The sequence below is a fragment of the Pseudopipra pipra genome, chromosome 5 (genome assembly GCF_036250125.1).
Source record: "Pseudopipra pipra isolate bDixPip1 chromosome 5, bDixPip1.hap1, whole genome shotgun sequence".
NCBI classification, from domain to species: domain Eukaryota; kingdom Metazoa; phylum Chordata; class Aves; order Passeriformes; family Pipridae; genus Pseudopipra; species Pseudopipra pipra.
Genome location: NC_087553.1, coordinates 35,689,594 through 35,716,894, shown reverse-complemented (window position 1 = coordinate 35,716,894; position 27,301 = coordinate 35,689,594). Strand labels below are relative to the sequence as shown.

Sequence of the window (27,301 nt, the reverse complement as noted above, 5' to 3'; positions counted from 1 at the left end):
TGCAGTGCTCCTCACCGGTGAGGAAAATATGCTGATTTTTTTTTTTTTTTTTTTAATTCTTGAGTTCTGATGAAAAAAGAAAAAATAAGGGTGCAAATGCAAGGAGTGGTTAGGAGTAAACAGCCAGCACCTTTCAGGAGTACGTTGACCACAGGAGGGAGCAAAGCTCTGGGGAGAAATGCTGTGGGCACAAACCAAGGCAAGGGATCCTCCCATTATGGCCAAGAGGAGCTCTCCAAGAGGAATGGTGGGAGCCAAGGGGAGTTCCCAGAACCAGGGAAATTCCCATCTTGCCCACCATGGCTTTTAGCACCTGCAATTAGTTTCATCAAATCACAGTCTCGGAGAGTGTCTAAAGGACCATGGGAGTAAGAAGAGGAGTTTAAACATCTTTGTTCCCAGCACTACCCAAGTGTCCCATATAAGACTAGATGACTTGGTGGGTGAGATATACAGCTTTTTTATTTCATATCTGTCTCAGGTTTGTGATGACTGTAGGACTGAATTCCATTAAAAATTAAACCAGAATCAGAAGCACTGTTATTGGCTCATATTAATGTTATGAAGTTAACTCTCTCAAGTAGTTTCTATAGTTACAGCTGCTTGTTGATTTGCAAGGATTGGTACAGAAATGAACTGGAAAGCAAATTAAAATAAGAAATAGTAAGAGTAAGTTAACCTTGGTTTTGTTTGTGGTAGTGTTATCAACTCTGAAAATACATTTTTCCTGCACCAAGGTGCAGGAGACAGAAGAACCACAGAACCACAGAAGCAGTAAGACATATTAAGCCAAGGTACAAAAGTGATTTTTTTTTGTGCCTAGAATTCAAAATTAATTTACAGGCTGGAGAGCCAAGAGGTATGGAGTTAGGAAGGTAGTAGATTTGAATTTTAGGTACTAAAATACCAGTAAATAAAAAGACGACAAAGTATTCAAATCTTCTAAATGTAGAAAAAACCAACACCCCACAAACAAAAATATCAGCAGAAACCTTTGCCCCCTCCAAGAACACTGAGTATGACTCATGGTTTTGTGAATTTTGATGGGTGGAGGTACAAAAACTGTTCTATCCACTACTGACAGATGGTAGGATTCTTGGTTTTAAAAATATGAAAACAGCTTGATCTCATGTACCTTGGTTTAAAAATAAAGCTTTTTTTATAGCATGTCTCAATTTTGACAACTGCACTGAGCCATAAATATTCAATTCCATGTATAAGCACATTTTAAAAGCCTAAACTAGACTCTTATTTTAGAGGTAGGCTGATCTTCTGAGTTTGTGAAGTCCTCAGGAAAAGGAGTCACAGCTGAACATAATGGCTCTTTGTGTTTAACTCCAAAGTTTGAGTTGTTTGTGGGTTCATCTTTGAATTTAAAAATCCATTTCCTTGTTTGGTAACTTTCTTAAATTTATTTCAAAAATGTGGGAATACCAAATTATCCATCTTTTTGTGATGGTAAGCCTAGAATAAATCTGCAGAAGTGAAATGCAATTGAATCTGCAAATAACATGATTTCTTCTTAATGTTGCAGAGCACAGATAACTCAAATATATCTATAATTGCTCAAAACAAAAAGTGCTTTGACAATGATATCGTTTGCTCAAAGAATGTTTTCATCACTGTTGGAGACACTGAGATTTATTTTAGTGAACCTTCTGAGAAGCAGGTTAGTTAATTTCTTTCCTTTTTGGGTTGCCCTTTAAGATAAGCATTGCAAATTTACAGCTCTAAAGGAGCATGTTTTTGGAAAGCGTCTCTCAGTCTGAGTTAGTATAATACAAGTGCCTAGGCCCAAATAAAGCAGCAGGTCCCAGGACACATCTTTTTTTTTTCATTGCTTTTTTCAAGTTCTACCTGTCCTACAAAGAAGACTGCTCAAAAGTCACAAGGAGTTGAAACATATTGGCATTTATGAGTTTCTTTCCACTTGGTTTTGAAAGAGAAACCAAAGTAAAAAATCAAAGCAAACTTGAAAAATTGAAAAGACAAAATATCAAAGTATTAAAAAACATTTCTAGTAATATTGATTCAGCTATATGCTAAAGATCAAGTATTCTTCAATATACACTTTGTAGATAACTGGCTGTATACATTGGTAGAATTACTTTATTAGATCTTAATTAATATTCATTTCTGTCAGAAGACCTTAAGGGGACAGGAAAACAAATCTAAATATCAGCTTTGGAAGGCTGGATATTATACTGTGATACACTTTCCAGAACAGGACATTACAATTCTGTGGGATAAGAAGACTATGATGCATGTTAAAGTTGGACCTCAGTGGAAGGTGAGCCAAAATAAAAATCTGAGATTTTGTGTAGCTTCTCTATATCACTAATGTGATCTCTTATTGAATAATTGTGATTGTCTTTTCTTCAAGACTAGCTTTCCCAGTGATATAGCTGTTTATCGTGGTGTTCAGCTGCTAGCATTTCCCAGGTAAGAAGAGATGGAGAACGTGGCTTCTGAAGAGAAACAGTGGTTCCTACATGCACGTTTACTCTGTTGCTCCACACGTTGCAACCTTGGAGACAAGCAGGGATTCAGCTCTGACTCAAAGATACTTTGGGGGCTGGAAGGAAGAGTTAGTTTTAAGTTACCCAGTTCACTGCATGTTTTCTTAATTCCATATCTAGTGAGGGGGAAGACGGCAGGTTTATAGCACAGATTGGATTAGATTGATGATGGAACTGCACCCTGAGATGTAATAGAGGCTTCTGAGATGAAGAGATGTAGTCATATCTTGGGTTTAATTTAAGAAGACAAGACACAGGAAAGGATTTTGACAAAAACTGACATTTAAACCTAATGGGTATATTGAGACAGGGTTCAGCCATGATTCAGGGAAGAATACGAGGCTCCGTCTCTTGCCAGTTGCTCTTCTCTTTTCCATTCCTACATCATCATCTATCTTGGTGTCTCTGTAACTCAGTTTTTGGGTCCTGCCAGAATAACCTTATATGTGCATTTCAGAATTACATTTCTGTTTTGTTTCAAACATGAACACATGTATCAAGATGGGGCTCTTTCAGCAAAAGAAAAGAAAGCATGCTATGCTAGAGTACAGTATCAGATTTTTCAAAGTGTAAGTCAAAGCTATAATGACCATCTAATGTGGTATTAAAGCAAAATTATTATAGGCTTTTGTCAAAATAGCCATAAAATACTTACTTCACCTACAAGCTGATTTATCATCAATAAATACACAGAGTGAAAAGAAAAAAAATCTCCTGTTTTTCAGTAAGCTAGCAGGGAGGTGAGTTCTACAGGTTGCATGCAGGAACACAAATAATTCCAGCTCTTTCTGTTTCCAGTGACTGTTTCTTCCAGAAACTGCAGTTTAGTTAGATAATGTCTGCAGCAGACCTTAAGAAAAAGGAATTTATTAGCAGGAGCCACAGCACTTTAGAAATCCAACTCTACTTTTGACTGTTGTGCAGAAATTTCTATTTTCCTATATATTTATATATGCATGCATGTATATATACTTTTTCCATCAGCAGCACATGCCCAACACCAGAAATCTGCAGCTGTCTCTTTTATAACTGTTACTACAAATGTTCTTGCTATTGTGAGCTAAAATTAGAAGCAGCAAGTTTAATAACTAGTCAGACTTCACAATCATGAGGTAATTCACCTGAACTTTTGACTTTTGCACTGGGTGCACTACTAAGCTTTCAGAAGAATTATTACTAGATTCCAGTCCATTTTCACGGGCAGACAGTAAGAACAGGTTCTGGAAAACAAGAAGAAATCCACCGATTTCTCTTAATAAGATATTTGCAATATGGAACCGTAAGAATAGCAGAGTGTCATATATTTTTAAAGTATAAGTCAGAGTTGCATTCAGCTTTTTCAGTTAAAAAATGTTACATTCCATGTGTGTAATTGTACCAATTATTGACTGTCAGTTTGTAAGAAAAAAAATTGTTCTTCTCTTCCAGGGTAAATTGGCAGGTTTGTGTGGAAATTTTGACAAATATACTTCAAATGATCTGACTACATCAAACAACATGGAGGTGAGAAATGCACAGGTGTTTGGAGACAGCTGGGTATTAGGACAGGTAAGTCCCGTGTCCAGTAAAACATTAGAGAAAAAGATGATAATTTTAATTTATAAGTGAGCACGGTATAAGCAAATGATGCACAGATATTTTCTAAACTTATGGTCACTGCATAAGAGGATATTTTAATTTTTATGTCTGTAGATGTGAAATGTGTTAAGGTCTTATGTTGTAGCAAACACATACTGAATTTAAATGAAAGCAAAAAATCTCTTCAGGGAAGAATATGTTTTCCCCTATGTAAGACAATCATAGTTGTCTGGATTTCAGTTTTCTACAAAGTTAGGTACATTGCTTCTGTTATTTTTGATTCATCCCAGTTTTAGAAACAAATGTAATTTCTCTGGTGTTAGAGGCACCAGGATACTGAAAGTAAATTGAACCTGAACGCTGGGAAAAAAGATCTGGAAAAAAGTTTCTTTCTGAACACCGAAAAAAAATGATTTAATAAACTGAAAAACCAGAGGTGGTGAAGGGATGGGAAGAAAAAGCTCAGAACAGCAACAGACACAGCAAGTATGGAAACTTGGTTTCTGACGGGAAGAAAGGGGACTGTAGAGAGTGGATGATGCAACTGGGTTTTATAACACAGAAGAATAGGTATTTTTTTCATTTGTGCTGAAATGATGTAAAGTTTTATAACCTCGTGAACCTCCTGAAAAATCAGTATTTATAAAACACTCCTTTTGGATGTCTGTCAGAACCAGTTTTTAATTTATTATCTCCTTGACACAGCAGGAAGATGAAGAAATATCTCTTGCCTCATGAAAGAATGCTTTGGAATAATGATTTTGAGGCTTTTCTGCCTCCATATCTCCCTTTGAATGTGTTTTGTTCTACATAAAATGTTTAAATTGTGTGAGCAAGCAAGGCAAGTGTGTAGTGTTGGTATTTATATTGCTCATCTAGAAGGTCGTAGATAAACAAATGAGTATGAAGTGTGCGAATTTTTCTTTGCCATTTTATCAGTTCAGTGGCTGCTTTAAAAAAGTGTGTAGTGTTTGCATAGCACATTAACTTCTAGGGTATACATATATATATATATATATATGTATATGTATTTGTTAAATCTTGTGTAATCTCCTGATCTCAGTATCTGCCGGAGCACTTAGGATCTAAGTTCAGCCTGGACCTCTCTGGTAGCCTCTGCTCAGATACTTCATCTGGCCCTGCAGTAGGCCTCAGGGATTTTTTCAAAAAGGACCTTTGGCCTTTGTAGTGATGTATCCTGTACTGTAAAGGAGTGTTTGATAGCTGGAGGCCTAGAAGCCAGTTCTATTACTGGCAATCATGCTTGCATTAGCGCTGTGAAGCCTGGGATGCTTTCAGGGCTTCTCCCTTCTGGGAGTGGCACCCCATCCCCTCACAGTCATGTCTGAGCAACTGCACAGGAGGGCAGTGTAGGTGGACAACTGCACTGCAGCTAAGGCTGCTTCGGGACACTCCAGTGATGCCTATGGATTCATCATTACACCCTCCCGGGCTTCTCTGCTGCACCAAGAGAGCATGGATGAACTCACATTCTCTGAGCTGAGTGTCATTTTGTTATATTGTTCTGTTCATTTGTTTTTCTTTTTGAAGAGAGACTTTAAGTGAGGGAGTTGTATCTCAGCCATTTTTGAGTTATCATGATGATCTTTGATTCTACTTTTTTTTTAATGGGTTGCTCCCTTCCTACTGCTGCTTCTTTATTTGAACTTTCAGGGCTAAAGCCATCTGCAGTGTGACTCCATTTAAAGTCAGCGCAAAACCACCCAGGATGGATTTGGACCATGTATTTGTTTGTGATGTTACAGTTGGTTGCTCTGGTAATGATTATAATGTGTCACAAAGAAAACATTTTGTCTTGATGCACTGAGCAGACAGCAGGAACATTTTAGTACTTCAAAACAAAACACAAAGATTCTTTTTTTGTGAAAACGCTTTCAATTATAACAACAAATCAGGGAAAGAGGACGATGAAGAAGATAGTATTTAAACTTTTGTTTTCCAATTATGCAAGTATTGAATTATATGATACTATAGTGTATCTGAGTCTGTGATAAACACACCTAACTATAAAATATTTGTGGCGTTTTTGCTTGTTTTCAAGTGCAAGAGCCCAAATGAAACGCTGAGACCATGTGATGTACATCAGAGCAAGTTCCCTTATGCCAAAAAGGAATGCTCAGTTTTATACAGTGATGTTTTTGCACCTTGTCGCAATGTGGTAAGTTTATTAAATATCCAAGATATTCTGTCATGAAAATAATAAAATTACAGTAATTAATTTCTTCTTGCCATTCCCCTCAGTCTGAATGTCAGGGAGGATACAGAGCAAAGCCCTGCAAGTATCTCTTTGAGGGTGGGCTGTGTTTGTGCAGAGCTCCTCATTCCTTTCAAGACTGGAGCCTATTTCATAATAGTGATAACTGGGAGTTGTGAGTTAGTAGACTGAATAATGAAAGTCATGTTCTCTTTAGATTTTATTCATACCTTTTATTTATACAGTAGCTAAATTTTTAAGGCTTTTGTATATACTGCAGAATTCTAAAGTTAAGTATGTAAAGTTAAACGTGTAATGTACCTACAGCTTATCTCAAATGGTGTTATTTTGTTAATTATCCTGTTCAATATAGAAAAATGTGAGAAATCAAGATTTCAGCTTCAGAGCTATTGATATTTTTAATTAGTGGACAGCTCATCATCTGCTTTTTATCAAAACTCTGAGGTTTGGTGTCCTTATTTTCCCAACACCTGGCTGAGCCTGAAACTTGAGTTACAAGAATGTCCTTAGGTCAGTCTAGACAAGATGGGGACAACAACAGCTTTTGTGGTAATCTTTTGTTCCATTTTAATCCACCTTTTATCAATGAGAAACATGCTTTATACATTTTTCCCTATTTCTGGTTTTAGCTTCCCAAAGGTATTTAGGTACTTCTTTACACCTGGGCAAGCAAGAACCGCTAAAACATTTTATCTCAGTCTCTTATTTTCTTTATGACTATTAACACTAAATACTTAATATTAGATGTCGTGGCTGAACCTCCTGACTTTCAAAACTGAAGTTTGATATCAACATGGTTAGGCATTTGCCTGTGTAGGAGGTTGCAGTAGCTTAACCCAAGAGATTTATTAGTGTTGACTTAAGTTACTATGTAAAGAATTTTTTGAGCATGTGCCTGAGAACATAGTGATGAGTGTATTTTAGAAGTGACAAGTAATAAATAAAAATGGAACTTTTGAGAGTTTTTAAGAAGCTGTATTATCACAACTCATAAAGAAAGATGTTTCCTCTTGAATATTCATTTTCTATAGCTTATCCATGTTGTGATGAAAATTTGAAAACATTATGCCAAAAATTTAGCATAATTATGTTAAAAAATATATGTCAGGTGCAAAACATAGTCAAGTATTTTCACACATACATATGTATCTTCTATGGGACAGCCTGTAAAGCAAACATCTTTCATGTGTTTTTAAAACCTATTTATTAGCATGTGAAAATACAGCTCCTGCAAATGTAATGTAAAGTGACCTCCTATCAAGGGCATCTGCAGAAGACTGCTAGCTACAGGGGTGGAGAACTGGGTGCCAAGGAAAAAGCCCAAGCAGAGATTGACACTGGGGGCATGGAAAGGATGGAAAACAGATGTGGGTTTCAGATGTGCTTGGAGCAGCACTATTACTGTTGCTCCTGCTCTGCGGGTGATGGAGGATCCTGCCGTGCATGGAGGGAAGCTCCTGCCTGTGGGACACGTGGCCTCAGAGTTCAACTCAGGCTGGAAAACCCAGTTTTCAGGGAGACAAAAATCTTGCATTTCTGGCTGGCAGCAACTGATGCATTGCAGTTGCCCAGTTAAGCACTGAATTCAGCAGAACCTAAGGAGCCTCAACACTTGCAGAGAAAAAGGTCTTCCTCATGATTCCTAAGCTCAGTAAGAACTTTGACCTAAGGCTCCCAGTTTGTCACAACAGCAGGATATTTCTGACCCATGGAGAGATGCTGTCCTGCAGGCACGAGAGACAGGTTGAGGTCTTTGAAGCCAATCTGCTGTTTAGTGATTCCTGCATAGCTACTGCAGTTGTTTTCAGTGGAACTAATGCTCGTGTGTGTTCTCCGTGTTCTCAGTGGTATCCCTGTTTTCAAAATAAGAAAAAGAATGAAAGCAAAATGGCATCACTCTCTACTGAAGGCAGAAAGTCAATCTTGATCAAGTCCTTGACAGCTTCTAGCAGCTGCCAGCTGAGAAGCTGCCTCTGTGTTAGATAAGTGCTGCTTTGTTGCTGTGATGGTATTTCTGTAATCTGACGTGTGCCATTTGAGTGCTTTGCAGCTGAGCTAGACCAGAGACTAAACTGAAGAAAAGCATTGCTTTAAACACTTCATGTGTTGAGTAAGAACACTGTTTTGGAAACATTGCTCAACATTACAAAAATGATGATTTAAACTCAAGGAACAATGTATCATGTAAAACCATGAAATAATGTGATAGTATTTTAGAATGAGGATATGGATTTCTGATCTAATGAAGTTTTGGGGGAAAATTATATTAAAATCTTGATAAGTGCAGAAGTATTTTTTTGCAAAATGTCACCAGTGTGCTTAAGCTTTCTTTCTCTGGGCAAAACCCTCTCTACAAATTATTACTTTAATTACTTGGTAATCATAGCCGTAGCTGTGACTTTGTTATTTTTCATGCAAAACTGACAGGATGACTATAGATGGCAGTATTTGCCATATAAAAAAAAGCAGAACATCCATCTTCAATATACTATCCAAAATTGATGAACAGCAGGTGTGTGGACAGACAAGTTTGTTGGTAGTCACTGGCTGAAATTTTCTTTTGACATGTAACATAGGTATAAGCTGATCATTTAAACAGTACTTTTTGTGTAAGAATATGCCCAAACTTTGGAAAATACCTTATTTTTTTGTTTGATTCTTTCAGTCAATCCAGAAGTATAACTCCTGCTGAAAATGCTACAACAAAAATTCAAACAGCTCATGCATTTAAATAACCTCTTTTTCTCTTTCTTTTTTTATCCCCCTACAGATTGATGTGACTTCTTTTATCAAAAATTGTCACACGGATACATGCAACTGCAATCTTGGTGGGGACTGCGAGTGTTTGTGTACAAGTATTGCAGCTTATGCCCACAAGTGCTGCCAGCAGGGAGCAGCAATCCACTGGCGATCTCCTTTGCTCTGTGGTGTGTATCTGGGCTGGCCATGCACCAGAGCTCAGCTCTGAGGCCTCTGGCCTTTTTGCTGCCCAATTAGACAAATATGACAGAAGTAGGTGGATAATAAACGTACTTCACATTTTTCAGGCTGTCTGTGTGTTAGCTGTGCTAGCCTTATACACCCTGCTGTCTTACTGAAGAGGGGTGACTGTGCTCAGGGTGTGCTAGTGCAGAGACTACTGGAAAGGCACCTTTGTAACAGATCTGGGGTACATCCAGTGCTCCGTGTAGGGCTGCAAAGAGATCCAGTCCATTCTTCTTTTCATTGGCATCAAGAAGAGTTCTTAGCTATAGAATATTTCATGCTTCAGGTCTGCTGTCCCAGCACATCTACTGAAATACAGCTGTATGTCATTGAACAAAAGCCTAAGGAAATAAAATCCTTGGCTGAAATATCTTGTGGAAGATGAAACTTCCGCTGCTGAAAGTGAACTTTACATTTTTTAGGATGCAAATATGCATGGATTCCCTTGCTACTTTGTAAAAATAATGTACTTTTTTCTTTTTCTTTTAGCTTATGACTGTGAATATTACAATCAAGGTATGTAGTATTTGATATTCCTGCCTTAAAAACTCAGTTTAATTAATTTATGGGCTTTCTCTTGGAGTTGATGTATGTAGTTTTAACATTGCTTCTATTTTTAATAAGTAAAGGTCAGTGGCCCAGCTGTGTTGAATGATCTTAGTAATCCCTAATACCTCAAATAAAAACCTCATAATGTTCAGTGTGTGGGTGGATTAATCCACCATATAGCATATCGCTGAAGTCAGGGAGAAGCTCTAGGAGGATGTTAGCTTATGCTTGTACTGTAAATTTCAGAACTGGGACCTACAATATTTTGAAATTGATATGTTTTGGGATGTATGCGTGAGTCTCACAACTACTGTACTCTAAAAAGAACAGTACCTTAGAATGAGAGTGGTACTGATTTAATAAAATGAACTCCTGTGTCATCCCCTCTAGTATTTGGATACTGCGCACATGTTTTGTAGGGAGCAAGATGTTGAAAGGAAAGGGAAACTTGACTAAATGCAATGATATGAATGTGAATTTTAATTTATCTTTTTTAGCAACTTACATCCTTTAATGAGCATCATATAGAGATTATTTGTTTCTCCTCCTGTCTGGCCCAGTAGAGTAGTAGCATGTAGATTTTCCTAGGTATAACTGAATTTCCACAATTACTTTGTAGCGGGGAATTTTACCTTACTCAAAAATGTTTGAGGACATGGTTTAATGGTGAACATCGTGGTAGGAGTAGGTTGACAGTTGGACTTAATGATCTTAAAGGTCTTTTCTACAATTCTGTGAAAAAGTAGGAAGGAGTACTGGTTTTGGCTTGGATAGAGCTAACTTTCTTTGTATAGTTAATATGATGATATATTTTGTATTCATGATGAAAATGGTGTTTTAGTTACTGCTTACACAGTATCAAGGCTTTTGCTGCTTCTCATGCTGCTTCTCATGCAGGCTGGGGATGCACAAGAAGTTGGAGGTGACACAGGTGGGACAGCTGACCCTAACTGATGAAAGGGATGTTGCAGAACATATGATGTTGTGCTCAGCAATAAAAACTGTGAGGGAAGTTTTCTGGATATGGTGGGTTGATCTTGGCTGGATGCCAAGGTTCCCGCCCAGCAACTCTATCACTCCCCTTCCCAGCCGGACAGGGGAGAGAGTAAGGTGGAAAAACAACTCATGGGTTGGGATAAGGCAGTTTCTTTAAAGCAAAAGCAAAGTGGAATCTTGTGTGCGCAAAAGTGAAGCGAAGTGAAAGACAGCAGGATTTATTCTCTGCTTCCCATGAGCAGCCATGGGAAGCCACTCCCAAGAAGCAGGGCTTCAGCACACATGCAGCTGTGGGAGATAATGAATCCCTGCCTTCCCTCTCCTTGCCTTAGCTTTTATATCTGAGCTGTTGTCATATGGTCTGGAATATCCTTTTGGTCAGTTTGGGTCAGCTGGCCTACTTGGGTCCCCTCCCAGGATCTTGCTCTTGATTGAGAAAGGAATGTTACAGTGCTGGTGCTGTGCTCAGCAGTAGGCAAAACACTGGTGTGTTATCAACACCCTTCTGGCTACCAATGCAAAGCACAGCACTGTGAGGGCTGCTATGGGGAAATGAACTCCAGCTCAGCCAGACCCAATACACTGGGACATATATTGCTTAGGGCCCAGTTAGGCATTGATTGGCTGGTGGTGAGGAATTGGGTTTTTCGCATCACTTTTCTTGCAATTGTTTTCCTTTGTTTCTTTTTCTTTCCTTCATTAAAAACAAAAAACAAACCAAATTACACTGTCTTTATCTCCACCCATGAGATTTTTTCAGTTCTTCCCTCCTGATTCTCTTTGGGGGTGTGGAATCAGTGACCAGCTCTGTGGTGCAATGAAGATTTTTTTTTCTATTTGATTTTTCTTCGCTTAGGTCTTGGTGAAGGACCCTATATTTTGGCAAGTTTTGGAGCAAACGACACAATTATTGGGGCTAATGTATCTAGTAGAAGGATATTTCCTCTGCCTAGAACCGGAGCATATGGAAATGTAATTTTCGGTTTCATGATAACTCCAGGTCTTTTCAAAGATGAAGATTTATGTAAGTGTTCTCAGCAGTTTTGCTAATGGCAATATATACATCTCAAACTATATGAATCATTTTTGCAGCATCTTCTAAATCTCACAAAATAGTCTAGATATTTTTAGTTATTGGAATAAGTGAGGATGAAGAGGCCAACATCAAAACTGAGGAATTTAATTTTTATTTTTTTTTTTTTACTATTAGAAAACCTCGCAGCCAGATTTAAAGCTGACTTCTCAAAGACTGTTTTAGAAATATAAAAAAATCCAACCAAGTGAATAAAATACCTTTATGAAAAAAAAATTACTTTGTATAACTGGAAAACTGGAAAATTTTGCACATGTATATAGCAATTATCAACACTGAAGGTCAATGCAGGATATTTTTGTCTCCAGTAAAATCAATTCTACTTTATCATTTCTTCTTACTTGTTACTTTCACTGGACTAGAAAATGTGCAACTTAGAATGATCAGTCTGTTTTCTGCATTGTTAGTAAGCATACAATGTAGAAGATAGTTTCTTAGCTATTCCTAAGCTCTATTTTTCACTTATCAAAGACTTACCCAGACTATACAGCCAAAAATAAATATGTTTAAATATTTTTCCTTCTGTATGTATTTTCCTTTCTTCACGTATATGCCATTTGTGTCAAGTAAGTCAATATAGATTTTTTATTGTTTTCTCACATAACTTAATTTGTTGAAAAAATTCCCAAACCCTCAAAGTAGAAGAGGTCTGTCTTCACAGGAAAGTGAAATAAGCTTAAAAACATTTGAATTTTTTTCAGTGGGGAACTTAGGTTTTTAGATGTGATTTTGAAATGAAAAATACATAGAACAAATGAATTAAATCAGTCTTGTCAATTCTCCAACTGATGTAAAGCAGAAGTAAAATATTCATTATATCTGTGCAGTACACAGGTAGTTTTCATATCCATGAAGAATGAGATAGTATTCATGTAGAATAAAGACACTTTAAGACTTTATTTAAGTTAAAAATCAAGTTCTTTCATTTTCAGAGAATTTTCTTCACTTTTGATTTCTGGCATGGGCAGAGCAAATAGAGGGTCAAGTTTCTTATTTGGCAACAGGTTTTCTTACTGTATTGCTGGATATGACTGTATGTAAAAAACCCCCTGACCTCAAGATGAAGTCAAGCATGTTCATACAATTTGATGTTATTTACTAATGAAATTTGGGTACCCCTAAGTTGTCAGATATTTGTCCAAACTTGAGAAAAAACTCCCAATTTGAGCAAGTTCCAGTCTAAGTCTGCTTATGAATAATTTTGAAGGCTGTTAGCAGTAGGCTGAATGTAGTTTTGATCTAACTGATTAGCTCCCTGTTGGTTCTGGATTATATGGTCAATCTTTTTTAGACTCTGCACTGCATTTCCAACCATCTTTTGTGTAACATAAGTCTGAAATATTTTTTTGTAAAAAGCAGGTGTTTAAAAGGAGCCACTTAAAAGCCAATATATATAATTTAATCTCAATTGTAAGTTGTTTTATGTGAAAATCTTACTATAATTATTATTTTTTTCTCCTCTGGAAGCTCTCTCTCTTGTTTCCCTGGAATCTGCTGAAAGACCAAACTACTTTCTGTATGTACATGACAATGAAACCATTGGGCTGGAACAGTGGCAGGCAAGTGCCTCCTTTCAGAGACGAGCCACCTTCTTCCACCACCGTGGTCTCTGGAGTCCAGGGCTCAGTGCCTTTGAACTGCACAGTAAAAAAGGCTTTTTCATCATTCTCACCTCATCTAGTGTTAAAGTGGCAAAGTACAATGATTCAGAAGAATTCAAACATTTCAGTAGCTTTAGCATTGAAGGTAAATTATGCATAATCCCCAGGGATAAGTATTCTTTTTCTGCTTGCCTTCAGAGCACTTGTCTTTCATCAGCAATAGTAACAAATTTTGTTATCCTGTTTTTAATTCCTTTCTTTCTTTGTCTTTCATTCCATCTCAAAATGCTATTATTTTTTAATTTTTGCAGATGATGGTCATTTTATCTTTGAACTACATTTTCATTTGTTTACACTTTCAAAACGAAATTCACATGTCAGAAAATGATGCATGTTAATATTTCATTAGTGATGTATAGATATTTAGATATTTATAGATATAGATATTTAATCTTTTAAATAAATTGGGTAATTGTATTGCTTCTGCAACCAACAATGTCTTCACTATCTTCAACTAATTTTTAAGGTTTGTAAACAGAATATATTGTAGGAGTAGCTGTTTTTATTGTTGAAGCTTGAAGTGTCTTCTAGCTTGAATGAATCTAGAATACTTGAAATTGAACAAAATTTCACCTATTTGAAAGTTCTGAAGAATTTGTCTATTTGGCTTCCATTTTTTCATCTGTCTGAAACCAATATATGGTATAGAAAAAGCTATAAATTTATGGTTGATTGACTATACAATCAATAAATAATACCCTTTCCTTCTTTCTCAGAACTTAGTGCTTCTGTGCCTTATAGAAGGATCTGTGAATGGCGATATGAGTCTTGTGCCAATCCTTGTTTTAAGACATGTAGCGATCCTGAAGGAATAGCATGTAGATTCCTTCCTCCGTAAGTAAAATTAAGCTCATATTGCTACTGTATTGTTTTTGTAATATGCATACCATGTGCTTTATGAAGATTACTGCACTCGCAATATCAATTCATTTTTACTCATCCAGATTTCAGTTTCACTCCTGTGAGAAACTCTCACAAGTCATATAAAAATATTTGTAATAAGCCTCTTGTTTCCCACGGTATATATTCCTGTTTATATGCGATATTTCAACACAAGAGGGTTAGTATTTAGCCAAGAGGATTAGCTTCTGGTAGTGGTTAAGTAGAAAGCTATAAAGTTAAATGAAGGCTATTTCCTTCTGTGGATTTATATTCACATCCTAAACCAGCATCCCGTGATGATAAAATGACTACATCTTTCTGGTGTTTATGTGACGGAGATCAAAAACTGTAGGTAAAGTAAAGGAGTAATGCGCCCTCTCCTGTGAGAGGAGGGAATTTGTATACTAAGAGGTAGTCATTGCCATAGAGTGATTTTACACGGGTGATATTAGCTTGTGTCTTAGTGACAAGATTTCTTGTCTCCACAGTTCTTCCTTGGCATCTATGGAACCAGAACAAACTAAAAGAAAAAAACACCTAAAAACTGAAGGCACAATGTATTAGAAAAGAAAGGATATTTTGAATTTCAGACTACCTCCCTAGGCATATGCAGCTTATGATTTGGAATATTAATAATATTGCTAATTTTCTGTGTTTGTATTCTTAGTGTTTTCCATATGGGCACACTGGTTGTTAATGCCATGATTTTCTTATTAAATAGTTCCCCCAAAATGAAAAAATATGGGAATATATGGACTTCTCTGCACTCTCCTTTGCTGAAAGTACACAACAAAAGACTTTCTATAGAGTTAGTCTAAATATTTTAATGTTTCAAATGAACATTCATCATTCTTTGGAAAACCTTTCTGCTTAGGGACTAAGCTTCCACCTGGTTGTGGAAGCAGCTATCATGTTCATCAGCCTATTCAAAAGAATTGACTATTAACAATTTAGAAACAGAACTGTGCTGTTCAATAACGTTTTGACCTTAAAATGCCTCAAAATTCTGTGTTTGCCATTACATTAGAAAGTTCTCAGAGCTTTGATGGGGAGACATTTGATTTTTTTTTTTGCCAAATAAAATAATTTAAAGTTAATTTATACTTCCACTGTGGCTTCAGAATTGACTATAAAATATTTTATAGGGTTGAAGGATGCATGCCATACTGTCCCAAAAACATGATCCTCGATGAGGTCACACATAGATGTGTTTATCCAGAAGACTGTAAGTATATTTTATTATACTGGTCTAAATTGTACCTTACTCTAGAGATCCCAGGAAAGGCTTAATCAAGTGTTCATTTTTAAAACTAAGTGCTTTTTCAGAACATCTTTCTGTTGAAGATTGTCTCTCTGGGACATAGACTCAATTCCCAGTCCATTCCCAGTCCGTTCCCAAAATACAGCTTCTACATTCAAACAAGCTACATTTAAAACTGAGTTCTTTAATTTCTCTAATTGTGGGTTAAATATAACCTTTAGACATGATGTTATACTCATGATAACTGTATTTGAGTATATAATGCTAGTATATTATACACATATAAGAGAAAGATCCCAAATGAAAGAAATACTGCTGTGGCAAAAAGTTCATTCTTTTCAGATGGCGGGACACCACTAACAAACTCAAAACATCTATTTCATAAGTTCTAGTGTGTAATGATACCACATTGCTTGCTTATTTTGGAGGGTATAGTATTCTTTTAATATTAAAATTAAGTTTTAATATTATGTCTTATTTTATATTACAAATTTTGAATTAAATACATTGTGCTTGATATTTACTAGTAAAAAGTTTATTCCAAATATTTTACTGTTTTAGATTTACTGAATTTTCTATGGTATTCCCTTGTTGTTTCAAAACTGCTCTGCGAAATCAAGATTTTCACTAATAATAAAAAATTAACTACTTCATTTGCAAAGAAAGTTTTAAAATTGAGTCATCTGAGTTCCTCAAAGTCATCAGGCGACCCGGAACCATTGGCAAGCTCTGATTTGCTAATATTTAAATGGGACTTGAGTAGAGATAGATGTCGCTGTTTTGCTTTACTAATAATCCATAAAAGACAGTGAAACATGCATTTTTCCTTTTAGGCATACCTGTGACACCTACAGGATCAGAAATTGGAACAAAACCTTCATGGTTAATCTCTCACACAGATGCTACCATGGAGAGATTTCCTCAGACACCTCCTTTATTTGTTACTTTGGTGAATGAACCAACTCACATCGGTGTGACAGACAAAATAACCATGGAGGCAAACACAACTTTAAGGGGAATGAATATGTCAGCACAGTCCATTACAGACTTTTACTCATTGGAATCATCTAATGCAGCCACCTATTCAACATTTTCATTACCAAGTACAGTGAACCCTTCTGATGTACTTCACAGCACAGCCAGCTCTACTGTCCCTTCCAAACTCATCTCTTCAACATATTTTCCAACTCTTCTTCAAGCATCAGCAGTCATATCACATACTGTCAGTTCTAATACATCTTTAATTTTACCTATTACAATAGCAACTCCAACAGCTTAGTGCAAGTCCAACTCCAACACATTCTGAGTTATTAACACCCACCTCCCTAATGGTAGTTCCATTTTCACTTGAAACACCAACCACTCAGCTAGGAACAGTTCCCCTACCTCAGCATTAACAACTTTAACCTTCAACCCATCTTTTGTCACTTCTGAGCTGTCTGCAGGAATTGGGAAGGGTAAGAGTCCTTCAGTAAGTAATTTTAAGGAGCTGAAATATCCTCTGAAGTGTCTTCGTCTGCTTTGCTGGCTGGCAGAGCAACTTTCACAAGACCTGTATTTCTTCTAGGCCCATGGTTGACTATAAGCACATCTACTTCTCCTATATCTGCTTCGTCTGTTAGAACGAGGTCTTGCATTGATCAAACTGCAGTTTACCCAACATGGTTTTCTGCACTGACTTCAACTGGTCCTCAAATTCCTATGACTACTGGATTTGCTAGCTCTGAGATAAGTTTTCCTCAATTGATCACAGTTTCATATTTCAAAACAGCAAAGCCCTTGTCTAAAACTTCTCTGATATCATTAAATGCAAGTTCTACAGCTAGTTTTTCTCCAAAGCCATTTTTATCTTCAGTGCAAATTTTGACTGTTCCCAAGCAGGCATCTCCATTAAAAAAGGGCAGTATTTATGCTGCTCTGCCAGTAATGACTGTATCTGCACCTCAAGTTGCTTCTCAAATCCCTATAAACGCTTCTTCAACTCCTTCTGTAACATGCACAGTATCTATAGCAGTGCATTCCTTGATTACTTCCATAAAGCCCAAAGTTATGACAGCTGTCACTGTTGCCTCCAAAAGTGTTTATAAAATACCTTCTGCAGCTTCCATTACTCAACTCAATTCAGAATCTTTGACATGTCTATAGTAAATAAAGCCTCAAGAGAAAATAAGTATATAATGCACACTGATTTCAGTGTCATCCACTTCTAAAAAGCCAGTGAAATCCATTATGTCTACAGTCTTCCCTCTCAGGACATTGGTATTACCTCTAAATGCTACATCAGTAACCACTTCAGAAATTACAGAGTACCCAAGCAGTTCAGATACAGAATTGAGAACTGCCCCTGTGGCTCAAAGTTCAGGCACTTTCATTCATAAAGATCCTTCTCTTACGAGGTCATCATCTTTATTTACAACCTTGTCATCAACATCAGTACCATCTTATGTGACATTTCAGACTACAAGTTCTTCATTGATTCCCACAGTAGATAGCACTTCATCACTAACACAAAATATAACTGCTACTGAAGAATCAGTTTCATCTCTAGATACACAAGGAATGTCAAAAATTCCAGTTACAGATGTTCTAAATTCACTTTAAATATAAGCCCTTCTACCAACCTTTCAGCAGCACTAAAATCATCCATTTTAAAGCCCTCTTTACTAATGCCTAAAATTTCTGAAGCCACCTTAGAAAGCCAGCCCTCTATGCCTTCACCTCCTCCTAAGACCACTCATATCTCTAATGTTTCTCTAGGAAAGCAGAGTTCTTCGGTAAGTTCTTCGGAAGAAGATGGAAAAATATCAGCCATATCAGCTGGAATCATCACTCAATCCACTACACCAGTGATCATGAGCACAACAGTGAATGCCGCATCCTCAAAAGTACCTTATATTTTTGCAAAAATACCACCTAGCTCTTCAGCCAGTTTATTAGTTACTTCAGGCACTACTCTAGCCTCTAGGATTACTACAAAAACCACTGATCCTTTTGTTGCTGACTTGGATTTTTATACGACTTCAGCTTCAGTTCTTACCACCACAGAAACACACAGATCTTTGTTTACAACTGCAGTAACTCAAGCTTCCCAGAGCACTAAAGAAACTCCAAAAATTATTGTAATGAAAACAACTGGTACTACAAGTCCATTATCACAGATGAAGAGTACCTCATATACAGTTTCAGAAGTTAAATACTCAACCTCATATGAGAGAACTGTGGAAATTTCACAAACTGGTCAGACTTCATATGAGCAAAGAAATTTTACCAAGATAAAGGCAACCACAACTGACAAGTCTTCCCTGCCTTATTTGCCATTAACTGCAGTCCAGAGTTCGCTTTTTTCAAGAAATACAACCTCAGTAAAAAATATGTCTCTTTCTGGAGTCTCAGGTCTAACAACGTCAGATAGGTCCAAAATCCCAACACAGAAACCGATTAAACATTATTTTAGTTTAGCAGAGGCCACAGAGAGAACTAAAATAGGTTTATCTCATTCTAGTGGTGGAATGGCTCTACCTTCCTCTTCAGAAACAACAGGTGTAGCTGACAAGGCTTACTTTGGTACTATGATGCATACACTGATGTCTACATCATCTGAGTGTGTGGTATGATCAGTTTTACTTGTCCCTGTATGTTAAATTGTATATTACTTTTTAGTCTATTCTGTTATGCTACGTATGTAATACCAGAGATTTTAAATAGTTCCTATTTTCTATTTAATTTGTATATTTTTAAATACCCAGTTATGCTTAGAAGACAGTTTTATTGTTGCTCTTACACTGCCCCAGTATGTTCTACAGCTTGGATTACTCTGAAAAAAAAGGCTTTAAAGCTATATGCTTGTTCTAAATATAGCTAAATATATTACTGAGGTGCAGAAAAAGCCATAATCCATGGAATTTTTGGGTTTCTGCATAATCTCACTCTGTCTTTCCTTTTCCCATTTGTTTCTTTGACATATGGTTTAACCTCATGGGAATGCATGATTTTGTGTTTCTTAAAGTGCTTCAGATTATTGCTGACTATAATGCATAGCCTCAATGGATAATGCTTTTTGTAGGGTATTCCACCAAAGATAGATGGAACAGGACAGGTGTGCTGTTAGATGGAACATGTGTTGTTGCCACCTGTTACAACCACACAAATGCAAATCATTCCAAAATAACTGATGAGGGGCAGGTAGATATGCTGATACTCTCTCAGAGCAGGGGGATGGACGAGTAATTGTTTCGACTTCATAAGGGCAATGAACTTAGAGCTGATTCTGATTGGTTTTTTTTTCCTTATATGACAGCCAAGATACCTTGAATCTGTTGACAAATGTAGCCAGTATGTATGTGTTAATATGGGTTGGATGTTATACAATCTTTCAAGGAACTGCCCTAAGGATGTGCAGAAGCCAGACTGTGGTTTTCGAGGAATGCCTGTTCAAGTTAACACTGATAGTTGTTGTCCAGAATGGGAATGTCCCTGTAAGTCACTGTTTTATTTTTTAATAAAATATAGTGTCTTGATCTGTAAATTTCAAGTAATAAATTAAGGGTTTGTTCCAGTGGGAATATGAGGTTGAATACTGCAATGAATTTAAATGAGCTATTCATCAGCAAAACAGAATCAAATATACTGAATGTTTTGGTATATTTGAATTGACATTCAACCACACTATATTATAACATTCAAGAGAATCAAAATATTTTGTTTTGAATGAAAATATTGAAATGACATCTGCCGCATGAACATCAATGTTTCCCAGCTGAGACATTTCAGAATTTCTACCAGGAAAAGTGTTAAGATTTCAACATTTTGTGAAGAAAAAAAAATTGCTAGTATTTTCTGAAAGACAGAACCCCTCAATTTCAGTTACTCTAATTGCAGTTTTTACTCATGCTTAGAAACTGCAGAAATTGGCAGATGAGTGTCTGCCAAGGGAAAAAAAAAAGGCTAAAGAGAAATCATATTTGAACCTTGCAGTTATTGATTAATAATTAGCCAATGGTAATTGGTCATTGGTTAATGAAACCCATATTACACTTTATATTTGTTTCAAGATCGGACAGAAAAGTTCCCTGTTATCAGTATCTCAAAAATATGTACATTTTAATGCATATATTTTAGCTCACGCTGTACAGATTCATTGACCTTGCCTGTAAAACATTGGCTTGAGTGAAAATTTTCACCATTTTAAACATTCTCCCCTATTTTGGGCATACAAAAGTAGGGTAAGATATTTCCGCTGAGTAACCTAAGCACTTGGTTCTGCTTATGGCTCAATATGCTGTCTGCAGAACAAGGTCATCAATATATGTATGAACGAATGTGTGAAAGAAAATAATGTTAGAACTGAAAGGTTTTAGAAATGTCCTGTATTTGGTTTTGTGTTAACCTCATTAAATGACTTTTTTAGGTCAATGTTCTGTACTGTCTGAACTGAGTATTATTACATTTGATGGAAACAACATAGCCCTCTGCAATATGGCTTCCTATATTTTAGTCAAGTTACCAGGAGAAATTATTGTTGCTCATATTGAAAAATGTCCTGCTAATCAGGTAAGATTCTTGCATTTCTGCAATAATTGTAATAGTTTCTTGAATTTTTTTGTTATAGGTATGAAATTCTGCAAAAATATGTCAATTAAAACTTAGATATAAAAGCCATACCCATTGAAAAATGGCAAGTTATTTAATTTTCAAGGAGCATGCTTAATCATGCTGTCTAGACAAAAGTATTTTGTCTCAGGTTAAATAGTAATTGTTTTGTTATAAGTAAATTCAAATGTAGGTTACATTTAAATTAGAAGAGGTGCCATAACTTCTGAATCTTCATGTTTCTTTTCAGGCTCTTCATGCACAAGTCTTCTTGTGGCCTTGAATTTATACTTTACCATATGGTCAAAATACTAAAATATTTTGAATAGTCACAAAAGATATTTTGTAGTTATTTTAGGAATGTATTAATGACATTGGGATTACTGTGGTGAGTTGTTCTTTGTAGTTGTCTAACTCTGCATTGCCTACAGAGGGGATCTGGCCACTTTATTTTAGACTGCCAGTTAAGGTCAGGTCAGTCTCATCCTTAGAACCTATAAATACATTTCCTTTGCATTGCCTGTAGTCATAATTTATGCAGCCCTTGAGCAACTGGCTTGTTTCCATCCTTGGTTTGTGGATAAACAAGTTACTGATGAGGAACTTCAACAGGCTTCTTTTCCCTCCCATCCCTCTTTATTTACTCTCACTGGGCAACTGTACACTTGAACTTTAAGACTGTTAAGTACAACAGTCGTGCACTGGTTTAGAGGTTTTCTATTAAATTGCTCTCTTCACTGTTTCTTGGTTACAGTCTAGAGGTGGGAATGTAGAACACATAGGCAGATGAGCTTTAGAAGTCTATAGCTGTAGTTCTTTAAGAAATATTTTTTGAAAGAGCCTTTCAGCATGTGCACTACTTTAGCTGGGAAGTGTGTATTTTTTATTATTTATAAGGAATATATTAAATTAGTGCAATTATTTAGCGTCTTTGAAGAACTTAAAAGACGAAGAAAATAGTCAACTTATTTTTGATAGATAAAAATGCTGCTGATTATCATTGCACTTCTAATTTTTTTAATGTTTTCCAGAGTGCAAATTCAATAAGAAAACTAGTAAGTACTTTTTTATTTTGCTAATTATAAAATGCATTAATGTTACATATATTGATAAAAATTCCCAGTAACACTGGCACAGAATTAGAAAAACAACAGTAATTGATTTGTCACTTTTCTTTCAAGGTTCCACCTGCGAGCACTTCAGGGCTCTGTTTTAAGAAATTAAATGTCACAACACCCACATGTAAAATACTTATCAATCGCTTAGCAAGAAAAGTAAGTATATATCAACAGTATGTACACTTAAAAAATAGCTGGAGAGCTATTCTGTTGTAGAATGTAATAAATTCGAATTAAAATTATATATTACAGGAGTAGGACTAGTTTTGCAGTTAAGGTTCACAGTAATTTATGGTATCCTAGGAGCAAACCAATAAACATTTCTGATACCATTCTTCATGTATCTGTCATTGACCCAAAATAACACTTTAAAGTTCTTTAGAGTTTTTAAAGAAGCTGCAAAAGAAGTTATACTTGAGATTGTATTTTCAGAAACCCTAAAACTGAACAAAAAGTGTTCCAAGATGGGATAAACACTAAATCTGTCTTTCCTACTAGTCAGTTACAAGTCAGAACAGATAACGTTGAATAATTGGAATGAGGTTTTGTTTTATAATACAATATATGATAAATAAGATTTATCCCTTCCTTAATTAGAAAAGATTTTTTTTCTCATGCCTACTTCATTTGCAGTTACAAGAAATGACACTGATGGGAAGCTCTGTGTTGCAAGCACTGTGACTGTTGTATGTGGTAGAGGCTGTAAAAAAATAACTTTCTTTATTAAATAGGAATACATATAGAATAGATAATTGCAATCTGTTTTTATTCCTAAAATGTGTTTGGTTTATTTTAGGTAGTAGTGGATTCTGTAATTCAACCATTACCATTTTCAAAAGAAGGACTGAGTATTCAGGATACTGGTGCAATGTATGTCGTTAATACCCCAGCTGGTATTAGCATCAAGTGGGCTCATGTTACAGGCATCATAGATATACAGTATGGATTGCACTCTAACACATCGATGAAGACAGAAGGACTTTGTGGTGAGGCTATGGTCACAATTTTTTTCTTATTTAATCACTTCCCATTTGAAATTTGCAACTCTCTTTTGTGTCTGTGACCAGCTGTCCTTATAACTCTCCTTGTGACCCTCACTAACTATGATGACAATCCTATGTGATGTGGGCTTGTGAAATACTGCTAATTAATACCAATAAATTAATCATTCTGTTTTGAAAGCACTGCATGCTAATAAAGTACTTTCTAGAACAAGTAGTGATCAGCACATTGTATCTAAATAGCTTTAAAAGAAATTACTTATTTCTGCCTGTTTTTAAGAATATTGTTGAAGTGAAGTAAAGAAAAGGGAAAAATTTTCAATGGAGAAGTGGCTGCTAAAGAAGTTCAGGTAGTGACAGTATATTTCAGTGATTATGGAGAAAAGAGTAACTGTCTGTTGTTAGCAATGTCAGCTTATTGCTATGCAAATACTGAAAAAAGATTTTATCTTGGGAAGGGCTCAAGTCTCCTGAGGATAGTGAATCTGAATTTAGACCTCTTGAGGTTGAATCTAGGGTCCAAAACTGTGCTGAGTTGTCTCAGACTTGAATTACAATGATGGTAAATTTAGCATGTTTCAGGCTTCCCTGATAGCCTTTTTATAACTCTACCCGAATGAATAATATGGAGAAGTGTAAGCAGGTATTTCAGAATTGCTTTAATTCTATCATAAATGTTCCTCTTCTGGTGCATTGTAATTTTATATAGTCTACCCCACATTGAAAAGGAAAACGAACTTTTTATGATCTTTTAAACCACTTTTAGTTTTAAAAGCAAACAATGCGATTCAGATATGCTTTAATTATAAACAAATCAGATCTTTAAAATCAATCGCTATATTCTGATTGAACAAAAGGAAAGTTCTCCTAGATCTAGGGAGAGAACATGAATGTTGGTCCTGCATCTTTTCCCAGTATCATGCCATCCTCTTTATACATGCTGAAAGTGTGGGATGAAATGAGATCAAATGTAGGAAGAATTACAGAATAGTCATAGAAGAGTTGCTCTTTGTGCCATGAGAAGATACAAAGAGGAAGACTTTGCAGACAGATCCAAACTTTGCTTTAAAGTGCTGCTTTACTTGATATTTTGCAGAAAAATCTGAAACCTTCTTTAGCTCTCCTTTCCTATTCTCTGCTGTTAATTCCTGATGGGGATTCTTCAATTCTCTCCCTTTCATAATAGAAAAAATTGTGTGACTATTTGGTACATCAGCTTTATTTTTAAAAGCTGTAATGATTCTGTAATTCTGTAATATGACCCTACAAATTCTAACTCCAGCAGTTAGTGATTTGCAGGAAGAAGCAGAAGAGTTAAGAATAGTGGAATGTTGTGCTACTGTCAAATGCTTCTTATCATGGAGATAGCATCTTCTGTATTTCTCCATGCTGTCTGAAAGAATAACAGCCTGTCACACCAAGCTAGCCAAGTTCTAGCAAGGGACCCTGGAGAGCATCAGACTGCAGGGCTGGAAGCACAAAGGCGAGGGCTTAGTGTGTGGTAAACGGTGCAGAAGGAAAGTGGAAGCAAAATAGAAGACTTTGCCTGATCAGTTCTGAGATATAAAACACTAGTATGAAGATTAAAGTTTTGGCATTAGTCACTTCTTATGTGCTTATAGGAATCATATATTTTAATTGATGAATCAACAGAATACCTACAATAATGAATTCAGATAGCCAGTGAATGTCAGGGGTCTAGGTGGTTTTTTTTTTCCAGTGATTTTATATTAATAAATAGAGTAAGAACCATATTTTCTCTTGAGAAAGCAATTTGTTCATCAAAAGATTCTTTTCACAACTTCTTGCATTTAGAATGTTCAGTTAAGTTTCAATACATGTCAAATCATCGACGACAAGCAGTTAACTTGAAAGCCTCTGCAGTTACTCACAAGGAGCTGACTGCTGTTCAGTAGAATGAGATCAGAATCTAGTGCCATATCAGTGAGTTTGCTACACTCAACACCACACTTTGGTAGCAGCTTTTCTCAAAAGTTAATTAATTGTTGGGAAAGGTATAATTAGCTGTACTGCATGATCTGCTTGTTTTACTTAGCCATTGAGGTGAGAACTAAAGTCACAAGCAGAAGGTTGGAACTACAGTAGACATATCGCTACTTTCATTTATAAACTCAGGTGACTAAGTTGCACGGGTCAGCCTGACACAATATTAATCTTACCTTATTAAGTGCACTTTTCTTTCCCAAATGTAGGCATATGGCATGTTTGTTTGTGCTTTGAATATGATGCTCTGTCTCCAGGGGTGTGTAATGGAGATCCTAGTGATGACCTGAAAATGCAAAACATGAGCATAATTACAAATATGGAGGAAATTGAAATGTTCATTAAGAGTTGGGAAATTGAGAAATCACTTGATGTAACAACCAGGAGGCCAGTAAGAAACTGTACTGAAGACAACTGCACATACTGTATGGAACTGTTAAACAGAAGCATTTTCATCCCTTGTCACAAGAAAGTGAGTACAAAGATCAGAAAAATTGCAAGTGCAATTCAAATAAAAGTTGTATAATTAAGAATTGAGTGAGAGATATATGCACATTTTTTGTGTTCTGCTTATTTTCATATTTCAGTTGAACAACTGAATGGGTGGCTCTAATACCTCCATCATGTTGACTTTAGTACTTTTGTCACATTTATATATGCATTTATATTGATCCCTGTGCTATTATGCTGTTTTAAAAATTATTTATTTTTAAATAATTAATAGGAAATTCTCAAAGGAGAGACACCAGATCATCATGTCAAGACAAATACGTTCCAAAAGGGTTGTTTTTATTAAATTCTTGCTTGGGGTCACTGGAACAGAAAGCCTTGTGTTTCTGCTGCATACAACAGTGACTCATGCAATCTGAGACTTATATGACTAAGAAATTTCCAGTTAAACAAATTTTGACCTAGTCACTATTATGTTGACAATTTGGTAGCATTTCTTGCAAAAATCATTATAATTTGTTTCTGAAAACTCTACTTCCTAATGATACAGCTGTAGCATGCAGCCTGCCACTAGAGGTGGGTAGTGCAGCACAGCTGCTTCCCAGAACAGAAAATGAGGAAATCCCAAATCTCTGGGGTCTGACTTTCCCCACTTAATTAAAAATAAAAAGGATTAATTACTCAAGTGTCTTTTTCTTCTCCGAGATGTCTTCATATTCCTGATTCACTTCTTGCTGTTCTGCCTTTCCACCCTTAGTTTGTGTTGTGTTGCACTTTGGTTTTCATCACAGACAAATGCTGTTAAAAGTATTGCAGGCAGCTGAACCCCTTCCTTCAAATTCCCAAGACCACTCCTCACTTTTCCCAGATAGAAAAAAAGGGAGGGAGTTCTTCTAAAAAGAAGGAGCTATATTTGCTGCAGAAACTCAGTGGGAGGGAGCAATGGTAAGCAGTTTGGAATCAAGAAGGGAGAGTAGCACCAGTGCAGCACAGTAGTGAATAGGCAGAATGAAACAAAATCTGACTTTTCCACCATGTTATGAACTTATGCAAAAGGAAACAACAGAAGTAAGAAAGGTTGCATCTCCTGCATTTAGACTTGGTAGCATAGGCTATCAGGTCCTACAGACATAGAAAGAGAGTAATAAATAATTCATTCACAGCAGGATTTTATGGAAGATATAGCAGAAATGTTTAGCTGAGATTGTTGACTTTTAATTGGCAGGGCTATACTGAAAAGCTCTTGCAAGTAGTGTGAAAATCTCCTTAGGACTGTGTTCTGTGTTTACTGATAAGCATAAAGAATTCTAGTTGTTTAAGTTTTGTAGAATGAGTGTTCTGAGAAAAAAGGAGTTTTTAAATTTAGGCACTACTAGTGA

The 27,301-nt window shown here is 36.2% G+C and overlaps 1 protein-coding gene across 1 annotated transcript in view; it reads left to right on the top strand.

Moving 5' to 3' along the window:
- OTOGL (otogelin like) overlaps positions 1-27,301 on the top strand; it is a 91,371-nt gene that overhangs the window by 47,206 nt on the left and 16,864 nt on the right. The window contains exons 25-43 of the mRNA XM_064656903.1: positions 1,535-1,669; positions 2,144-2,290; positions 3,948-4,067; positions 6,160-6,276; positions 9,104-9,260; positions 9,808-9,834; positions 11,720-11,887; positions 13,424-13,702; positions 14,334-14,451; positions 15,645-15,724; positions 16,594-17,038; positions 17,616-17,663; positions 18,309-19,368; positions 20,058-20,235; positions 21,168-21,310; positions 22,381-22,404; positions 22,531-22,623; positions 23,264-23,453; positions 25,730-25,944. Coding sequence (XP_064512973.1) covers positions 1,535-1,669; positions 2,144-2,290; positions 3,948-4,067; positions 6,160-6,276; positions 9,104-9,260; positions 9,808-9,834; positions 11,720-11,887; positions 13,424-13,702; positions 14,334-14,451; positions 15,645-15,724; positions 16,594-17,038; positions 17,616-17,663; positions 18,309-19,368; positions 20,058-20,235; positions 21,168-21,310; positions 22,381-22,404; positions 22,531-22,623; positions 23,264-23,453; positions 25,730-25,944 — 3,744 coding nt within the window. The remainder of the gene's footprint in view (positions 1-1,534; positions 1,670-2,143; positions 2,291-3,947; positions 4,068-6,159; positions 6,277-9,103; positions 9,261-9,807; positions 9,835-11,719; positions 11,888-13,423; positions 13,703-14,333; positions 14,452-15,644; positions 15,725-16,593; positions 17,039-17,615; positions 17,664-18,308; positions 19,369-20,057; positions 20,236-21,167; positions 21,311-22,380; positions 22,405-22,530; positions 22,624-23,263; positions 23,454-25,729; positions 25,945-27,301) is intronic.